Source organism: Oncorhynchus clarkii, chromosome 13 (genome assembly GCF_045791955.1).
Source record: "Oncorhynchus clarkii lewisi isolate Uvic-CL-2024 chromosome 13, UVic_Ocla_1.0, whole genome shotgun sequence".
NCBI lineage: Eukaryota > Metazoa > Chordata > Actinopteri > Salmoniformes > Salmonidae > Oncorhynchus > Oncorhynchus clarkii.
The window spans coordinates 7,328,550-7,346,574 of NC_092159.1; the positions used below are offsets into that span (position 1 = coordinate 7,328,550).

The following is an 18,025-nucleotide window of genomic DNA, read 5'->3' on the forward strand; positions in this document are numbered from 1 at the left end:
CATCGACAGGACAGCGGTGGAGGAGGTGGAAAGTTTTAAGCTCCTTGGCGTACACCTTACTGACAAACTGAAATGGTCCACCCACACAGACAGCATGGTGAAGAAGGCGCAACACCGCCTCTTCAACCTCAGGAGGCTAAAGAAATGTGGCATAACACCTAAAACCCTTACAAACTTTTAGAGATGCACAATTGAGAGCATCCTGTCGAGCTGTATCACCGCCTGGTATGGCAACTGCACCGCCCACATCCGCAAAGCTCTCCAGAGGGTGGTGCGGTCTGCCCGACGCATGACCGGGGGCAAACTTCCCGCCTTCCTGGACACCTACAGCACCCGATGCCATAGGAAGGACAAAGATATCTTTAAGGGCATCAACCACCCGAGCCACTGCCTGTTCACCCCGCTATCATCCAGAAGGTGAGATCAGTACAGGTGCATCAAAGCTGTGACCGAGAGACTCAAAAAAACAGCTTCTATCTCAATGCCATCAGACTGCTAAACAGCCATCACTAGCACATAGATTAGAAATCACTGGCCACTTTTAGAAATGCCACGCTAGCCACTTTAATAATGTTTCCATATCTTATCATCTCATATGTATAAACTACACTCTACATTATTCTACGGTATCTTAGTAAATGTTTATTGTGTTTACATATTGCATCACCCATCTCATATGTATATACTGTATTGTATTCTATACTATGCCACTGACTGTTAAACAGCCAACTCCAGCTGCTGCCTGTAGACATAGATTAGAAATCACTGGCCACTTCAAGGAAATGAAACACTAGCCACTTTAATAATGTTTCCGTATCTTGCATTACTCATCTCATAAACTCAGCAAAAAAATAAATGTCCAACTTTTTTATAGATTTTTTATAGATTTTTTACTTGGTTATGAGAAATGTACCCCATCAGCAATATACTTCCTCATGCTCATTCTGCAGTTGTAGGGGACACAGATAAAAAATAAAAAAAAATGCTCCTAAAACACCCAAATATGTTGTTTTTGAAGTGGCAACACTGCGCGGGCTACACGGGGAAGTATGCGGGCTACACAGGGAAGTACCGACACGGGGAAGTATCGCTCAAGTCAAGTACAACATGGAATAGAACCTTGTAGATAAAGTTAAGAATGACACAATTTCATGTATAGGGCCTACAGCACCTAAAGACCCCCAGCACTATACCGAGAGCATTGCCATTTCTAAAAATGACATATTTGGGTGATGAAAAGGTGAACTTGTCCTTTAAAAAGGGGAAATTCACTCCTTTTAAAATGTATTATTATCTATCCAGCACCGGACCATTAGACTTATATTCAATCTCACCAGTGACTACATTGTTTTTTTATACTCAATTTCCACTCACATAAGAATTCGCTTCCGTTTCCTGTCAGAAGCAACTCATAACGTTTTATTACAGGCTTAGACACCGATATGTAAGCAGTGACAAATGTGTGTGGGCTAAGTGCTAGCAGCTATAGCTATTACAACGTTATGGAGGAGTTTTGAGTTAAGTGCTAGCAGCTATAGCTATTACAACGTAATGGATGAGTTATGAGTGAAGTGCTAGCAGCTATAGCTATTACAACGTTATGGATGAGTTATGAGTTAAGTGCTAGCAGCTATAGCTATTACAACGTTATGGATGAGTTATGAGTTAAGTGCTAGCAGCTATAGCTATTACAACGTTATGGATGAGTTAGGAGTGAAGTGCTAGCAGCTATAGCTATTACAACGTTATGGATGAGTTATGAGTGAAGTGCTAGCAGCTATAGCTATTACAACGTTATGGATGAGTTAGGAGTTAAGTGCTAGCAGCTATAGCTATTACAACGTTATGGATGAGTTATGAGTTAAGTGCTAGCAGCTATAGCTATTACAACGTTATGGATGAGTTATGAGTGAAGTGCTAGCAGCTATAGCTATTACAACGTTATGGATGAGTTATGAGTGAAGTGCTAGCAGCTATAGCTATTACAACGTTATGGAGGAGTTTTGAGTTAAGTGCTAGCAGCTATAGCTATTACAACGTTATGGATGAGTTATGAGTTAAGTGCTAGCAGCTATAGCTATTACAACGTTATGGATGAGTTATGAGTTAAGTGCTAGCAGCTATAGCCATTACAACGTTATGGATGAGTTATGAGTTAAGTGCTAGCAGCTATAGCTATTACAACGTTATGGATGAGTTATGAGTGAAGTGCTAGCAGCTATAGCTATTACAACGTTATGGATGAGTTATGAGTTAAGTGCTAGCAGCTATAGCTATTACAACGTTATGGATGAGTTATGAGTGAAGTGCTAGCAGCTATAGCTATTACAACGTTATGGATGAGTTAGGAGTTAAGTGCTAGCAGCTATAGCCATTACAACGTTATGAATTCATAGCAAGATTATAACCTAGACATGTAGGCTTAAAAACACAAACGTGACATGTTGTTGCATCATTTCATCATGTATGTTATCATAAAGACGTTCCGTTACTTGGATAGAGTCAATCTCCCACTTCCCTTTGTTGGAATATGAACATAGGAGGGCCCTGTGTTTTAGTTAATCATGTCACATGACCTAGATTTGTACTGTTATTTCAAGCTTTTCATCAAACTGTCCCCTTTTCTTTTTTATGTCAGATGGTCCAGACCCATCCTCAGACAATATGGTCTAATTCACATTTCTGGAAAAAGCTCAAAATAAAAAGGTTAAAATACAGGTCAACCAAAACACCACAGGCCCTATAATTTACCCACAAAGTAACAAACCAAAACACCACAGGCCCTATAATTTACCCACGAAGTAACAACCAAAACACCCACAGGCCCTATAATTTACCCACGAAGTAACAAACCAAAACTCCACAGGCCCTATAATTTACCCACGAAGTAACAAACCAAAACACCACAGGCCCTATAATTTACCCACGAAGTAACAAACCAAAACACCACAGGTCCTATAATTTACCCACGAAGTAACAACCAAAACACCACAGGCCCTATAATTTACCCACGAAGTAACAACCAAAACACCACAGGCCCTATAATTTACCCACGAAGTAACAACCAAAACACCACAGGCCCTATAATTTACCCACGAAGTAACAAACCAAAACACCACAGGCCCTATAATTTACCCACGAAGTAACAACCAAAACACCACAGGCCCTATAATTTACCCACGAAGTAACAAACCAAAACACCACAGGCCCTATAATTTACCCACGAAGTAACAACCAAAACACCACAGGCCCTATAATTTACCCACAAAGTAACAACCAAAACACCACAGGCCCTATAATTTACCCACGAAGTAACAACCAAAACACCACAGGCCCTATAATTTACCCACGAAGTAACAACCAAAACACCACAGGCCCTATAATTTACCCACGAAGTAACAACCAAAACACCACAGGCCCTATAATTTACCCACGAAGTAACAACCAAAACACCACAGGCCCTATAATTTACCACGAAGTAACAACCAAAACACCCACAGGCCCTATAATTTACCCACGAAGTAACAACCAAAACACCACAGGCCCTATAATTTACCACGAAGTAACAACCAAAACACCCACAGGCCCTATAATTTACCCACGAAGTAACAACCAAAACACCACAGGCCCTATAATTTACCCACGAAGTAACAACCAAAACACCACAGGCCCTATAATTTACCCACGAAGTAACAACCAAAACACCACAGGCCCTATAATTTACCACGAAGTAACAACCAAAACACCATAGGCCCTATAATTTACCACAAAGTAACAACCAAAACACCCACAGGCCCTATAATTTACCCACGAAGTAACAACCAAAACACCCACAGGCCCTATAATTTACCCACGAAGTAACAAACCAAAACACCACAGGCCCTATAATTTACCCACGAAGTAACAACCAAAACACCACAGGCCCTATAATTTACCCACGAAGTAACAACCAAAACACCACAGGCCCTATAATTTACCCACGAAGTAACAACCAAAACACCCACAGGCCCTATAATTTACCCACGAAGTAACAACCAAAACACCCACAGGCCCTATAATTTACCCACGAAGTAACGACCAAAACACCACAGGCCCTATAATTTACCATGAAGTAACAACCAAAACACCCACAGGCCCTATAATTTACCCACGAAGTAACAACCAAAACACCCACAGGCCCTATAATTTACCCACGAAGTAACAACCAAAACACCCACAGGCCCTATAATTTACCCACGAAGTAACAACCAAAACACCCACAGGCCCTATAATTTACCCACGAAGTAACAACCAAAACACCACAGGCCCTATAATTTACCCACAAAGTAACAACCAAAACACCACAGGCCCTATAATTTACCACGAAGTAACAACCAAAACACCACAGGCCCTATAATTTACCCACAAAGTAACAACCAAAACACCACAGGCCCTATAATTTACCACGAAGTAACAACCAAAACACCCACAGGCCCTATAATTTACCCACAAAGTAACAGCATGCTCAGTTTTCCTTTAAAAGGGTTCGTACCATCGAAGGGTACATTTTTGGACACCAGGAATCTATGTGCAGCCAGCCGACTGGAATATAATGAAGCCTGCTAGCACAGCGCTTCAGTTATCAGCATCCCATCCCATCTCATCCCATCTCATCTCATCCCATCTAATCCCATCCCATCCCATCTCATCTCATCCCATCTAATCCCATCTCATCCCATCTCATCCCATCTCATCCCATCTAATCCCATCTCATCTAATCCCATCCCATCTCATCCCATCCCATCTCATCTCATCCCATCTAATCCCATCCCATCTAATCCCATCCCATCTCATTCCATTTAAATCCCATCCCATCTCATCCCATCCCATCTAGTCCCATCTCATCCCATCTAATCCCATCTCATCCCATCTAATCCCATCCCATCCCATCCCATCTCATCCCAGAACGTATTCTCCCTTGTTCTCTGGTAGTGCATCACCCTCATGTGGACAAACTGACACCAAACCAAAATAGAAGTGAATGTCTAGAGTAGTGTTTCCCAGTCCTGGGGACCCAAGGGGAGCACCTTTTGGTTTTTCCCCCAGCACAACACAGCTGATTCAAACAATCAACTTAACATTAAGCTGTATTTTAAATCAGCTGTGTAGTGCTCGGGCAAAAACCAAAACGTGCATCCCTTGGGATGCCCAGGACCGAGTTTGGTTAACACGACTCTAGAGCAGTGAGTGTTTCCTAATCCAGGTCCTCCTGGGGAACGTGTCCTGGCACATTAAGCCTTTGATTATTTGAATCAGGTTTGTTAATGTTGAGTTGATTAGATGAAGCAGTTGTGTAGTGATAGTAGAGGCAAAAACAGAAATGTGAACCTTCTGCTTCCCCAGGACCAGGATGAACAAACACTGGTCTAGAGATCATGGTCTGACATTCTAGCCATGAAGTCGATACAACATCTCTGATATGGTCTTGTTCTTTATGTTTCCAGTTGTATCACAGGTTGTATTTGTAATGAAACAATATTCTGACTCCTTGATTGGGTTTGTAGGATTTATTTAAATATTTACACTACCGGTCAAAAGTTTGGGGTCACTTAGAAATGTCCTTGTTTTTGAAAGAAAGGCAAAACATTTTTTGTCCATTTAAAATAACATTAAATTGATCAGAAATACAGTGTAGACATTGTTAATGTTGTAAATGACTGAAAACAGATGATTTTTAATTGAATATCTACATAGGTGTGAGCAACTATCACTCCTGTGTTCCAATGGCACATTGTGTTAGGTAATCCATCTTTATAATTTTAAAAGGCTAATTGATCATTAGAAAAACCCTTTTGCAATTATGTTAGCACAGCTGAAAACGGTTGTTCTGATTAAAGAAGCAATTAAACTGGCCTTCTTTAGGCTAGTTGAGTATCTGGAGCTTCAGCATTTGTGGGTTCGATTACAGGCTCAAAATGGCCAGAAACAAAGAACTTTCTTCTGAAACTCGTCAGTCTATTCTTGTTCTGAGAAATGAAGGCTATTCCATGTGAGAAATTGCCAAGAAACTGAAGATCTCGTACAACGCTGTGTACTACTCTCTTCACAGAACAGAGCAAACTGGGGCTAACCAGAATAGAAAGAGGAGTGGGAGGCACCGGTGCACAACTGAGCAAGAGGACAAGTACATTAGAATGTCTAGTTTGAGAAACAGACGCCTCACAAGTCCTCAACTGGCAGCTTCATTAAATAGTACCCGCAAAACACCAGTCTCAACGTCAACAGTGAAGAGGTGATTCCGGGGTGCTGGCCTTCTTAGCAGTAAACTATCAGAGTATATCCTAGAATCCAGTAGAATCATGTAACCTATCAGAGTATATCCTAGAATCATAATGTATCAGATTATATCCTAGAATCTAGTAGAATAGTAATAATGTAAACTATCAGAGTATATACTAGAATACAGCACACTGTAATCATAATGTAACCTGTCAGAGTATTTCCTAGTGTCTACAGAATAAAGTATACCCTACCATACAACATATCATTGTATACTTATAGAATGACTGGGGCAAGGCAAGGGTAGCCTATAATATAGGGTCGATTGGCAACAGTGATGGTCTAGTCCATCATTAGCCCAATGGGTGGGCCTGTCTGAATGTTTTTGTTGTGCAGAATGGCCATTATTTGGCTAATAATGGGGGCCTCAATGGGGGAAAAAAAAGTAAACGATGTGGAAGCCTCGAGGACAAATATGGGCTTTTGTGCAGGGTTGGGGTCAATTCCAGTCAATTCAGAAAGTAAACTATTCCAATTCCACATTTCCCTCATTGAAAAGTATTGAAGAGAATTGACATTTCAGTGTACTGAATTGACTGGAATTTAAATGAAGTAAATACCTACTTCAATTCCAACCCACAAAAACCTCCGTGTAGATTTTGAAACCTAAAAATAACTTGCCTAGCTAACAGCTAAATGTTGTTTTTACTTTGTATTCTAATTGAGGCTCCACATGTTGTCATGGAAAATATGAATGTTATTTCCAACAAACAAGGAGCAACTCCGCCATAAATCCAGTGCATATTGAACAATATTGATGCAATAATGTTCATGGTATTTTGGAAATGTTCTATCAGCTGATGCTGGGTTGCCATGGTAATGTAAAATGCTCATTCAAATGATACTAACTGATGTGGCTCATGCAATGGAATGTATATATATTTTTTAAACATCAGTTTAGTTCACTCAACAAATCACAGCACAGATTAAAGGGTACACTTCCTGCTTTTACTTCCTGGCATGGATACACTCAAAATGGCTGCCAGTCCACCCATTATGCCATCATTGACTTGAATGTTGACACCTTTCTATTCATATTTCTATGGCTGAAAGGCCAGTCTCTTTGGGAGTGACGAGGAGTGACGAGGAGTGGGATGTTAGCTGGAGAGACCGTTACCTAGACTACAGATAATGGGTTTCATTGCAGGACTTTTTGGGGACCAACAATTGATTCCCATTCAAAATCCTATTTTTTCCTAACCCCTAAACCCTAACTGTAAACCTAACCCCTAAGCCTAAAATAACCTTTTTACAAGTGAAGACTGAAAAAAAAGTCCTTCTCTGGATTTTAGTTAGTTTACTATTCGTGAGGACTTCTGGTACTCACAAGTATAGTAAAACGTGTACACACACACACACACACACACACACACACACACACACACACACACACACACACACACACACACACACATACAAAACACAAGCCTATTAAATGTACCATTAAAATAGTTATGTCAGACGTATGAAGATCATTGTTCAGTGTTGATTAAAATGGGACGAGGCGTAGACCAGAGGGCTAAACTACAAAGACCATTCAATGAGTCAGCCTGTCTAAATACTCTGATATGACCTTTTCTTGTTTTTAGAAAGAGAAGCTTGGAATTGGCATTGTTTAACTGACTCAACCAACCACACATATCTCATTTTGAATGCATTAATTAGTCAGAAAAATCTATAGATATTTATGGTTGCTTATCAAAGTTAGCTGGATAACTAATTGATCCTGCTTTGTAGTACACCTCCTCTATACACATATGTCATTTGAATACTCACAAGCAGATCCCTACTGCAAGCTATTAAAGTTAATTAAATTATTTTTGTTGGTTCTGGGTTTCTGACATTAATAATAACAGTCATTTAGTAGATGCTTTTATCCAAAGCAACTTACAGTCAGTCAGTCATGCATGCACACATTCACGTATGGGTGGTCCCAGGAATTGAACCCACAATCCTAGTATTAATATTAGTAGTATTAACTATTAGTAGTATTAATATTAGTAGTATTAATATTAGTCGTATTAATATTAGTAGTAGTAGTACATCACTACAGTTGCTGCTCTTTCAAAGCACACAGAGACGTCTTCCTTATGTGTATCCAGCGTGTGTCAGTCCGTTGTGTGTGTTAGTCCAGTGTGTGTCTTAGTCCGGTGTGTGTGTGTGTCTTCTGGTGTTTTCTGAGTCTCCAGATGTGCAGAAAGCGTTTGCCACAGACCAGACACTGGAAGGGCCTCTCTCCTGTGTGAATGAGCTGATGCTCTTTTAAACTAGAAGATGTGGAGAGACTGGCCCCGCAGTCGGCACAGTGGTGAAGTTTCTCCCCTGTGTGAGTCCGATGGTGTGCCCTCATGTTACCCCTCTGTGAGAAACCCTTCCCACACACGGGGCAGTGGAATGGTTTCTCTCCAGTGTGAATCCGCTGGTGAGATTTCAACTGCTGCAAGTCAATGAAGCTTTTCCCACAATCAGTGCAGAGGTGAGGTCTCTCCCCCGTGTGGATGAGAAGGTGCCTCTTCAGAGTCTCTGACCGGGAATAGGCCTTCCCACAGTCAGGGCAGCGGTGCGGTTTCTCTCCCGTGTGAGCGCGTTGGTGCCGTCGAAGCTCGGATGGTTTGGGGAAGCAGATCCCGCAGTCAGCACAGCGGTGGGGTCTCTCCAGCTTCCCTTGGTGAGCCTGCTCGTGCACTTTCCGGTGACGGTCGTCGGCAAAGCTCTTCCCGCACTGGGAGCAAGGGAACGGTTTCTCTCCGGTGTGTCCTCGCTCGTGCCGAACCAGGCCGGATAACTTCTTGAAGGTCTTGCCACATTTAGGACACGGGTGGTCCATCCTCTTTCTCCTCTGGTGTACGGGCTGGTGCCTTAGATTAGAACACTATTGTTATGGTCTACACAGTTAATTGTCCATGAATTTTTTACAGAACAGAAATGGGTCTTTGGTGTTCTGGCTTACCTTCTGAGGCGCGACAGCTTCTCAAACGTCTTGCCACACTGTTGACACTGGTGAGTCGGCTTCTCGGCGCTCTTGTGTGTTCCCCTGTGTTTCTTCAGGACTGAGAGGTTGCCAAAAGACTGGTTGCAGTCAGGGCACGGGTGCTTGCTCTTCCTCAAGTGTGATGGCTCGTGCCTCTTCAGACGCGACAGCCTCTCAAAGGTTTTACCGCAGTCGGGGCACTGGTGGAGTTTCTTTACTGTGTTCTTATTCTTTGGTGCTTTGGGTTCTCCCACCTTCACTACCACAGCGGGACTTGGTGTGTAGTCGGTGTCTGAACCTAGACAGACAAGGGAAAAAGATTTAGCCTGGTTAAAACATTGGTTAATATCTGGATTAACCAGGCTAGAATTTTTTAGTTTAGAGTAAACAAAAAATGTGTGTGAGTGAGTGAGAGAGATAAGACACAGGTAGTTATTGGGCGGGCAGTCACTCAATGTGGGGCATATTACACAATGTACGTGACATATACTATTAAAGGCCCAATGCAGCCGTTTTTGACTGAATATCAAATAATTTCTCGGTAACAATTAAGTACCTTACTGTAATAGTGTCCCATTAAAGTTGTCAAAAATAAACAAAAATAGCTTGGTAGCAACAACAAACAAATCTCATGCAAGAATCTTGCTAGTTCTGTCTGGGAGGGGCCGAATTGGAGGGAATTGTCACCTGAAAACGATCTGTTATTGGTAGAGAGGTTTGGGACTCTGTTATTGGTCTATTAACTCCACCCATACAAAATCTGCTGATTAGAAAATGTAGATCAGGGGGTGGGCAACTCCAGTCCTTGAGGGCCTGATTGGTGTCACACTTTTTCTCCATCCCTAGCAAACACAGCTGATTAATCAATCTGCATTCTAAACTGAAAATCATGATTAGGTGATTATTGGAGTCTGGTGTGTTAGCTGGGGGAAAACTGTGACACCAATCAGGCCCTCGAGGACTGGAATTGCCCATCCCCTGGTGTAGATGGCATTTTCAATCAGCAACTATCAAGAAATAACACTGGTCATATATATATTACACTTTTACAGTGTTATATTTATAGAACAGCTGATGAAACTGACACAAAACAAAGAAAGGCTGAATTTTGACAACAACTGGGCCTTTAACACAATGCTACGGACATTACTATGAAACTGATAATGTTCTCCCCAAACCCAACCTCGGTCAACCATGTCCTCCTCATCATCCTCATCATCCTCATCTTCCTCCTCCTCTTTGACAATCACATTGAATGTTGGTTTTCTTGCCTCACTGAGGCCTGGAAGGTCATCTGGTTCCAACTCAGACTTATCAACAGCACCTGGGGAGGGAATAGAATTAGGTTCATTTCTAAATCCCCTTAATAGCAAAATCCCAGTTGGAAGAATCCCAAGATCAGGAGAGAAGCAGGAAATCGGTGAATTCTCCAGCTAAGATTTCTGGAAAATCTGGGAATTTTTGGCGAGTTATGGGAATTGTGCCTAACTGGCCTTATTGTCAACACTAGCTAGGTTTGTTACAATATGGCATTTCCATGGTAATGGATTGACACGGACTCAGATTTTTCCACTTTAAAATGTATGCCTAACAAACACCATTGAAATCAAAGTTTAACAAACCATATCACTCTATTTTAACAATTTACACTGAAAATGTTACTATAAAACACATTTACTAGAAGAACTGTGCAGATCCAAAGTTTGGTAACAGAATTTCAGTAAAATCTCCCTCAGCTTTTTTATGGAACCAAGATAAAGTTTGATCATACAGTTACTGTTCCCCTTCCCCTCTTGAATTCATTATTAAGGGGCCATCACCATGACTTTAATACACCAATGGTAACATGATATTCTCTTACCCAATTAAAAAAATGGTGGAAGCCCTCAATGACAACATCCACGCTAAAACAGGTGATATACATCTAAAGTCCTCTGTGGTTTGAGCAGAAATCAAAACGTTGCTTATTTCTAATATTAAGGATATAAAATGGTTGGGGAAAGTATACAGTTGAAGTCGGACATTTACATACCCCTTAGCCAAATACATTAAAACTCAGTTTCACAATTCCTGACATTTAATCCTAGTAAAAATTCCCTGTTTTAGGTGAGTTAGGATCACCACTTCAGAATAATAGTAGAGAGAATGATTTATTTCAGCTTTTACTTCTTTCATCACATTCCCAGTGTGTCAGAAGTTTACATACACCCAATTAGTATTTGTTAGCATTGCCTTTAAATTGTTTAACTTGGGTCAAACGTTTTGGGTAGCCTTCCACAAGCTTCCCGCAATAAGTTGGGTGAATTTTGGCCCATTCCTTCTGACAGAGCTGGTGTAACTGAGTCAAGTTTGTAGGCCTTCTTGCTCTGCCCACAAATGTTCTATGGGATTGAGGTCAGGGCTTTGTGATGGCCACTCCAATCCCTTGACTTTGTTGTCCTTAAACCATTTTGCCACAACTTTGGAAGTATGCTTGGGGTCATTGTCCATTTGGAAGACCCATTTGTGACCAAGCTTTAACTTCCTGACTGATGTCTTGAGCTGTTGCTTCGATATATCCACAATTTTCCTCCCTCATGATGCCATTTATTTTGTGAAGTGCACCAGTCCCCCCTGCAGCAAAGCACCCCCACAACATGATGCTGCCACCCCCGTGCTTCACAATTGGGATGGTGTTCTTTGGCTTGCAAGCCTCAACCTATTTCTGCAAACATAACGATGGTCTTTATGGCCATTTTTGTTTCATCAGACCAGAGGACATTTCTCCAAAAAGTACAATCTTTGTCCCCATGTGCAGTTGCAAACCGTAGTCTGGCTTTTTTATGGCAGTTTTGGAACAGTGGCTTCTTCCTTGCTGAGCGGCCTTTCAGGTTCTGTCGATATAGGACTCGTTTACTGTGGATATAGATATCTTTATACCGGTTTCCTCCAGCATCTTCCCAAGGTCCTTTGCTGTTGTTCTGGGATTGATTTGCACTTTTCGCACCAAAGTACGTTCATCTCTAAGAGACAGAACGCATCTCCTTCCTGAGCAGTGTGACGGCTGCATGGTCCTATGGTGTTTATACTTGTGTAATATTGTTTGTACAGATGAACGAGGTACCTTCAGGCATTTGGAAATTGCTCCCAAGGATGAACCAGACTTGTGGAGGTCTACCATTTTTTCCCCTGCGGTCTTGGCTTATTTCTTTTGATTTTCCCATGATGTCAAGCAAAGAGGCACTGAGTTTGAAGGTAGGCCTTGAAATACATCCACATGTACACCTCAAATTGACTCAAATTATATAAATTAGCTTATCAGAAGCTTCTAAAGCCATGACATAATTTCCTGGAATTTTCCAAGCTGTTTAAAGGCACAGTCAACTTGGTGTATGTAAACATCTGACCCACTGGAATTGTGATACAGTGAATTATAAGTGAAATAATCTGTCTGTAAACAATTGTTGGAAAAATGACTTGTGTCATGCACAAGTAGATGTCCTAACCAACTTGCAAAAAACTACAGTTTGTTAACAATAAATTTGTGGAGTGATTGAAAAACGAGTTTTAATGACTCCAACCTAAGTGTATGTAAACTTCTGACTTCAACTGTATATGCCTTAATTTCTCAAAAATATAGACTCAGCTTTCATTTGACACCAGATTTGACATTCTCCTATGACCTTTACATGTTGGTGCTCATGGGTCCTTTTACATGGAAATGGGACATGTGGTCTAGTGGTCTAAGCCGCTGGCTCCAGAACAAATATACCGTTGGTGGTGTTCCGTCCAGACAGATGCGCAGGCGTTGCATAGCGTCAACCAATGGTTTCGCGCCACATCATTGACTAGTCAGTCTGGCATCAAATTGATATATCACATGATGTGGTTAGCTGGTATGTTAAACACCCATCCAGTCGTTGTGAGATCTGACATGATGGCATGTTTTCAGGCAGTAACCTCCCACCACCGTGTACGGCTGCAGTCCACTTCTATTTCAGAACGCTTTCCTCTCTACTCTATCCTACCCAATGAAACAGAACATATGAGAGGAGTGGCACTGCCTCACTTCTTAAAACACTTTTAAAGTAGGAAAAAACATGTTATTTATATATATATATATATATATATATATATATATATATATATATATATATATATATATCCTAGTTTACCTTCATGACTGTAGTCCATTTGTGAGGGCTGGTCAGGGTTGCACCAGCTGTGTGTAACGTCATCATCACTAGTGGGTTCGTCTTTAACACTGATGTGAGGATCCATATACGGTGCTTTATCTGTAGGTGTGATGGCATGCACACACACACACACACACACACACACACACACAAATGAAGTGAAATGTTAAGTTTTGGCAGTAGGCAGGTTTCCATTGACCCACCAACGTCGCAAAAAATATCATTGCGACATGTGTAATGGAAACGGCAGATCTAGGAGAACTTTTCTAAACATCAACAACATTTGTATCTGTTTCGACATGGATAGATTTGTCTTTTGCCAAACTTTCTTTACTACAAGACATGATGATTGAAAGTGGGTTTTTTTTCAAAGAAATTATAGCAGGATAATGTTGAACTATATATAAAACTCCACATTTAATTGAAAATGCCTACTGCCTGCAAAATCTATTTTTTCAACTAAAAATTATGTTTTTTTTTTAGGACTGATTTTCCTAACTTTCAAGAATACCTGAATTGCTTTGCCTCGCAAGTTTCCCCATCCAATTATTTAAGATCTACAGGAGAGCAAGTTACCCAATGATCTACAGTATATATTTTTACACACACACTAGATGACAGAGGGCGCTGTGTTGAAGCCACCGTGTTGCCATCTTGACACTCTCCCACCATTGTAAATAATGTTTTGGAAGCTACAGAAAGGCTCCAATCGTTTTTGACACATGAATTCCATTACAGACATTTTAATGTATACTTTTAAATGATGTGACCTAAAATATAAAAATATAAAAACATGTTCCTTAAAGTAGATTACTAGTGTTATTGTCCTCACTAAAACAAAAATACACGTAATTGAACATTTGATTGAAATACTGTAGAATGCCATTCATTCCTATGGAGAACTGCTCCTACTAGGGAGTGCCAATATGGATGACCAACAGCTTCAAAGCCTCTCAATGGCCCACACATAGCATCAGCAATCCAGAGTTTATATACATCATTGCACTTACCCCATTCATAGACGCCAACTGTTTTTGCGCCTATTTGTGATAGTATCTTCTGACGAGGGAGTTTTGTTAAGAGCCTAGCTTAAGGCACCGTTTTGGAAACATAAATAACTTATAAAACAACACCTTCATAAGGTTAGTGTTCCACGTGGCCATATTATATCCATGTTACAGCGTTTGTTTACAGAAAACAGAGGTGACCACCTGTGCTATTTTGCTATGTTTCGAACACACCTGCACAATGAAATGTTGCGTTTGCCTTGCAGCATCGTGTTGCGGAGGGCAGTTGCAGTGCGTTCGGTGTGGTGCATACGTTGAACGTATGCGTCAAACTGTCAGTGTAGACGGCTTGACAGAAATGGCAGCAGAAGGTGAATGTTGAACTTTGGTTGCATACATATCCAGATGATGCTGCATACTATTTTGCGCAATGTCACGGTCGGTGTGTTCGAACCGTATCTAGCGTGCTTCAAACACTTGTACGCGTAACTCGGGGAGTGTAGTTTCGTCAGATGGAGGCACCTATATCTGTATGAATCTGTGCAAAATATTTTTTATTTAAAGTATTGTTTTCTCGCTAATGAAAGGGCCATATGTTTCGAGAGCGATTATTACCAAATCGTATTAGTCACATGCACCGAATACAACAGGTGAAATGCTTACTTACAAGACCCTAACAAACAATGCAGTTACAAGAAATACAGATAATAATAAGAGAAAAGTAACATTATTAAAGAGCAGCATGAAATAACAGGGAGAGTAAACAGGGGGGTACCGATACATTTGCCTGGAAACCCAACATTGAATTGGTTAGAATGCTATGTCAGCAAGAAATTAGCTTTTGAATAATGAACGTTTCCTCTCACGACCCCATTTTATTTAACTAGGCAAGTCAGTAAGAACAAATTATTATTTTAAATGACGACATAGGAACAGTGGGTAAACTGCCTTGTTCAGGGGCAGAACGATAGATGTTTACCTTGTCAGGTCGGGGATTCGATCTTGAAACCTTCCGGTTACTAGTCAAACGCTAGGCTACCTGCCGCCCCGCTATAGGCCAGAATGTTGAATACAATTACCGGTGTCTGTGCAAAAGTTGATGTAATTATACTTTCCTATCGATATGTCTCACATTCCTACCACCAAAGGGACCAACTGCACGGACCACCGGTAGGCCTACCTTAAAATAGATTTGTATTGAACATTCTCGCTTGTGGAGGAAGAGGAAACTTTCATGATTCAAAACGCTCATTTCGGATGGACGTAGAATTCTAGGGAATTCAATGTCGGGTTTCCAGGCAACTCTATCTATCTTCTATGCGAACTTTGTAAATGTCGACAAATCACTGGACAAGTTCACGGAAACATAACTAGTGACACAAAGGAGATAAGTCACTCACAGCATATAGCTGGTAGGCAGAGGCATAATGTTTAACGTTATTACAGATCTGATGTTTACAGACATACAAGACCGAGGGAAACAATTACCAATGACAAGTGGAGGCACAGATGACATGATGATGATAACGGCGGAAATATTACGATTTATTTTTGTGAACATGTTGCCACTATTTCAGCACTCACCAATAAAGGCCAGCTTCTGACGTTAACAGTACTGCAGCAAACAAAACAGCCACCCACCTATGCTAACGATGCTAGTACTTCTGTTAGCTTGCTCTCTCTGTTTCTGTCCTTTTCATAGAGTTCTAGCTATTTAGATGATCCCGCATTCTAGTAGGGGCAGTAATCCTTAAATCAGCAACGTATCAAGTCACGTCTCATATATAAATATATTTATTATAAATTGGAAAACGCGGAGTTGCTAGCCACCTACCTGATGGCAGCACAAATATTACGCCACTTCCGGTTTTAGTACGGAACGGAAGTTTACAGTCCTACTGGAGCGCAACCTTTTCTCCCCAAACGATTAATAGCAAAGACTTTTCAACGTTAAATGTGAGTTTAGGAGTTGACTAATGTGCGACTAAAGCTTGCATGGCGCACAGTAAACATTAGGTTTACTGCAGGTAGCTAGCTGCTAGCCAAAGGTAGCTTTTTTTTGTTACTAGCTAACGTTAGCTAGCTGCACCAGTATCTTGGTAGAGGAGACGTTGAATTTGACGAATATCCTCTCTTGTCCAGTAATTTACAATCTATTGCCCCATTAGACAACTCTGCAACCGTTATAATGTCAAAATACGTTCGCTCCGATTTGGAAAATCGTTTTGAACAGCCATCCAAGTCGGATACTAGGGTATCTTTCTAGAGCTCCGACCTGAAGTTTACTAACGTCATTATTTAACCTCGTTTCCCCCCCAGTTGTCCTGAAAGCACCAGTACTTCCAAAAAAGGTCTACATTCGAGAAGGGGGTAGCTGCCGCTCAATATGGCGAGTGGGTGTGTCGAAAGCGCTCTGGTTTTGATGGATTTGCGCTCCGGTTTTTTTTCTTCCGTTTCTTACCACGCAATACTGTAAATTGACCTAATATACAGCTAGAGTTTGTACTTCTGTTTTGAAGCCAAAGGATGAGTCCGAGTCGCATTTCACTGTTAGTTTTATACAAACCATTTTTTTTTGTACTGATGATGAGGGAAACGATACCTAGTCAGTTGTTCAACTGAATGCATTTAATCCAACCCCTCTGCTTCAAGCGCTGTATGCATGTGCTGACTATGACCCTGAAACTAGGTAGCTACTTCTCATGCCATTGCCGGACAGTAGTGTTGTTGCCATTCATGGCCTCCCCATTGAGTCGAATGTATGTACATGTATCAAGGTGACAACTAGATGGTTATCAATATTAACTATCTAGAAAGGCACTATAGGAGTGTCATGGCAAAAACTAACAGATTGGCCAATAGCTTCTACCCGCAGACCATTTGGGCTCTCGAGTGGCGCAGCATCTCAGTGCAAGAGGCGTCACTATAGTCCCTGGTTCGAATCCAGGCTGTATCACATCTGGCCGTGATTGAGAGTCCCATAGAACACCGGTGCACTAGTCTACGGCTTATTGACTCGTTGTGCAGCCCAATCAGCCATGTACAATCGTTTTGAGTGGCAAAAAATCTGCCCAATTAGCTGATTCGCTCTCCATACACCCACACTCCGGTTGCCATATTGGGCTGCAGCTACCCATACTTTCTCAAATCTTTGTCTTCTTCAGTTTTGTCTTCTTCAGTGGGGTTTTAGGGTGGACTACAACCTGAAAAGTTGTATTACTGCCCTCTACTGGATTCATAAAACAAAGGGTGGAAATCCAAAATAGAAAAGGGAAAAAAAGAAAACAACTTAACCCCCTCAAACGTCTGAAAAACAACATACAAAACAAAAACGTAATCCTCAGTCATTCAGATTCCCCCAGAGCCCTACACAGATCTGGGGACCTGAGAGGATGGAACTACTCCAGCCAGTATTCCGTGCAGCTGTCAAGGTCCCCTGTCGCGCATCGCCACCTTGCTGTCAAAGGTCTGAAGAAAAATGTAGAAAACAACTATGTAAAGTAGTTTGAGCTACCACCACGGGGGGAAGTAAGGTGGTACGACGTCCCCGGCAA

The 18,025-nt window shown here is 41.3% G+C and overlaps 1 protein-coding gene across 2 annotated transcripts; it reads right to left on the minus strand.

Moving 5' to 3' along the window:
- Positions 1-5,531: 5,531 nt before the first annotated feature.
- On the minus strand, positions 5,532-16,334 carry LOC139423675 (zinc finger protein 16-like). 2 transcript variants are annotated; one of them, XM_071175287.1, is made up of 5 exons: positions 16,113-16,334; positions 13,444-13,563; positions 10,473-10,613; positions 9,269-9,587; positions 5,532-9,176 (listed from the first exon to the last, which is right to left on the minus strand). In XM_071175287.1, the coding sequence occupies exons 2-5, from the start codon at positions 13,547-13,549 to the stop codon at positions 8,444-8,446; spliced, it is 1,299 nt and encodes a 432-aa protein (XP_071031388.1). In that variant the 5' UTR covers positions 13,550-13,563; positions 16,113-16,334; the 3' UTR covers positions 5,532-8,443. The 2 variants fall into 2 exon arrangements, with proteins under 2 accessions (XP_071031388.1, XP_071031387.1); XM_071175286.1 differs by having other exon boundaries at positions 16,056-16,311.
- Between the last annotated feature and the right edge of the window lie 1,691 nt (positions 16,335-18,025).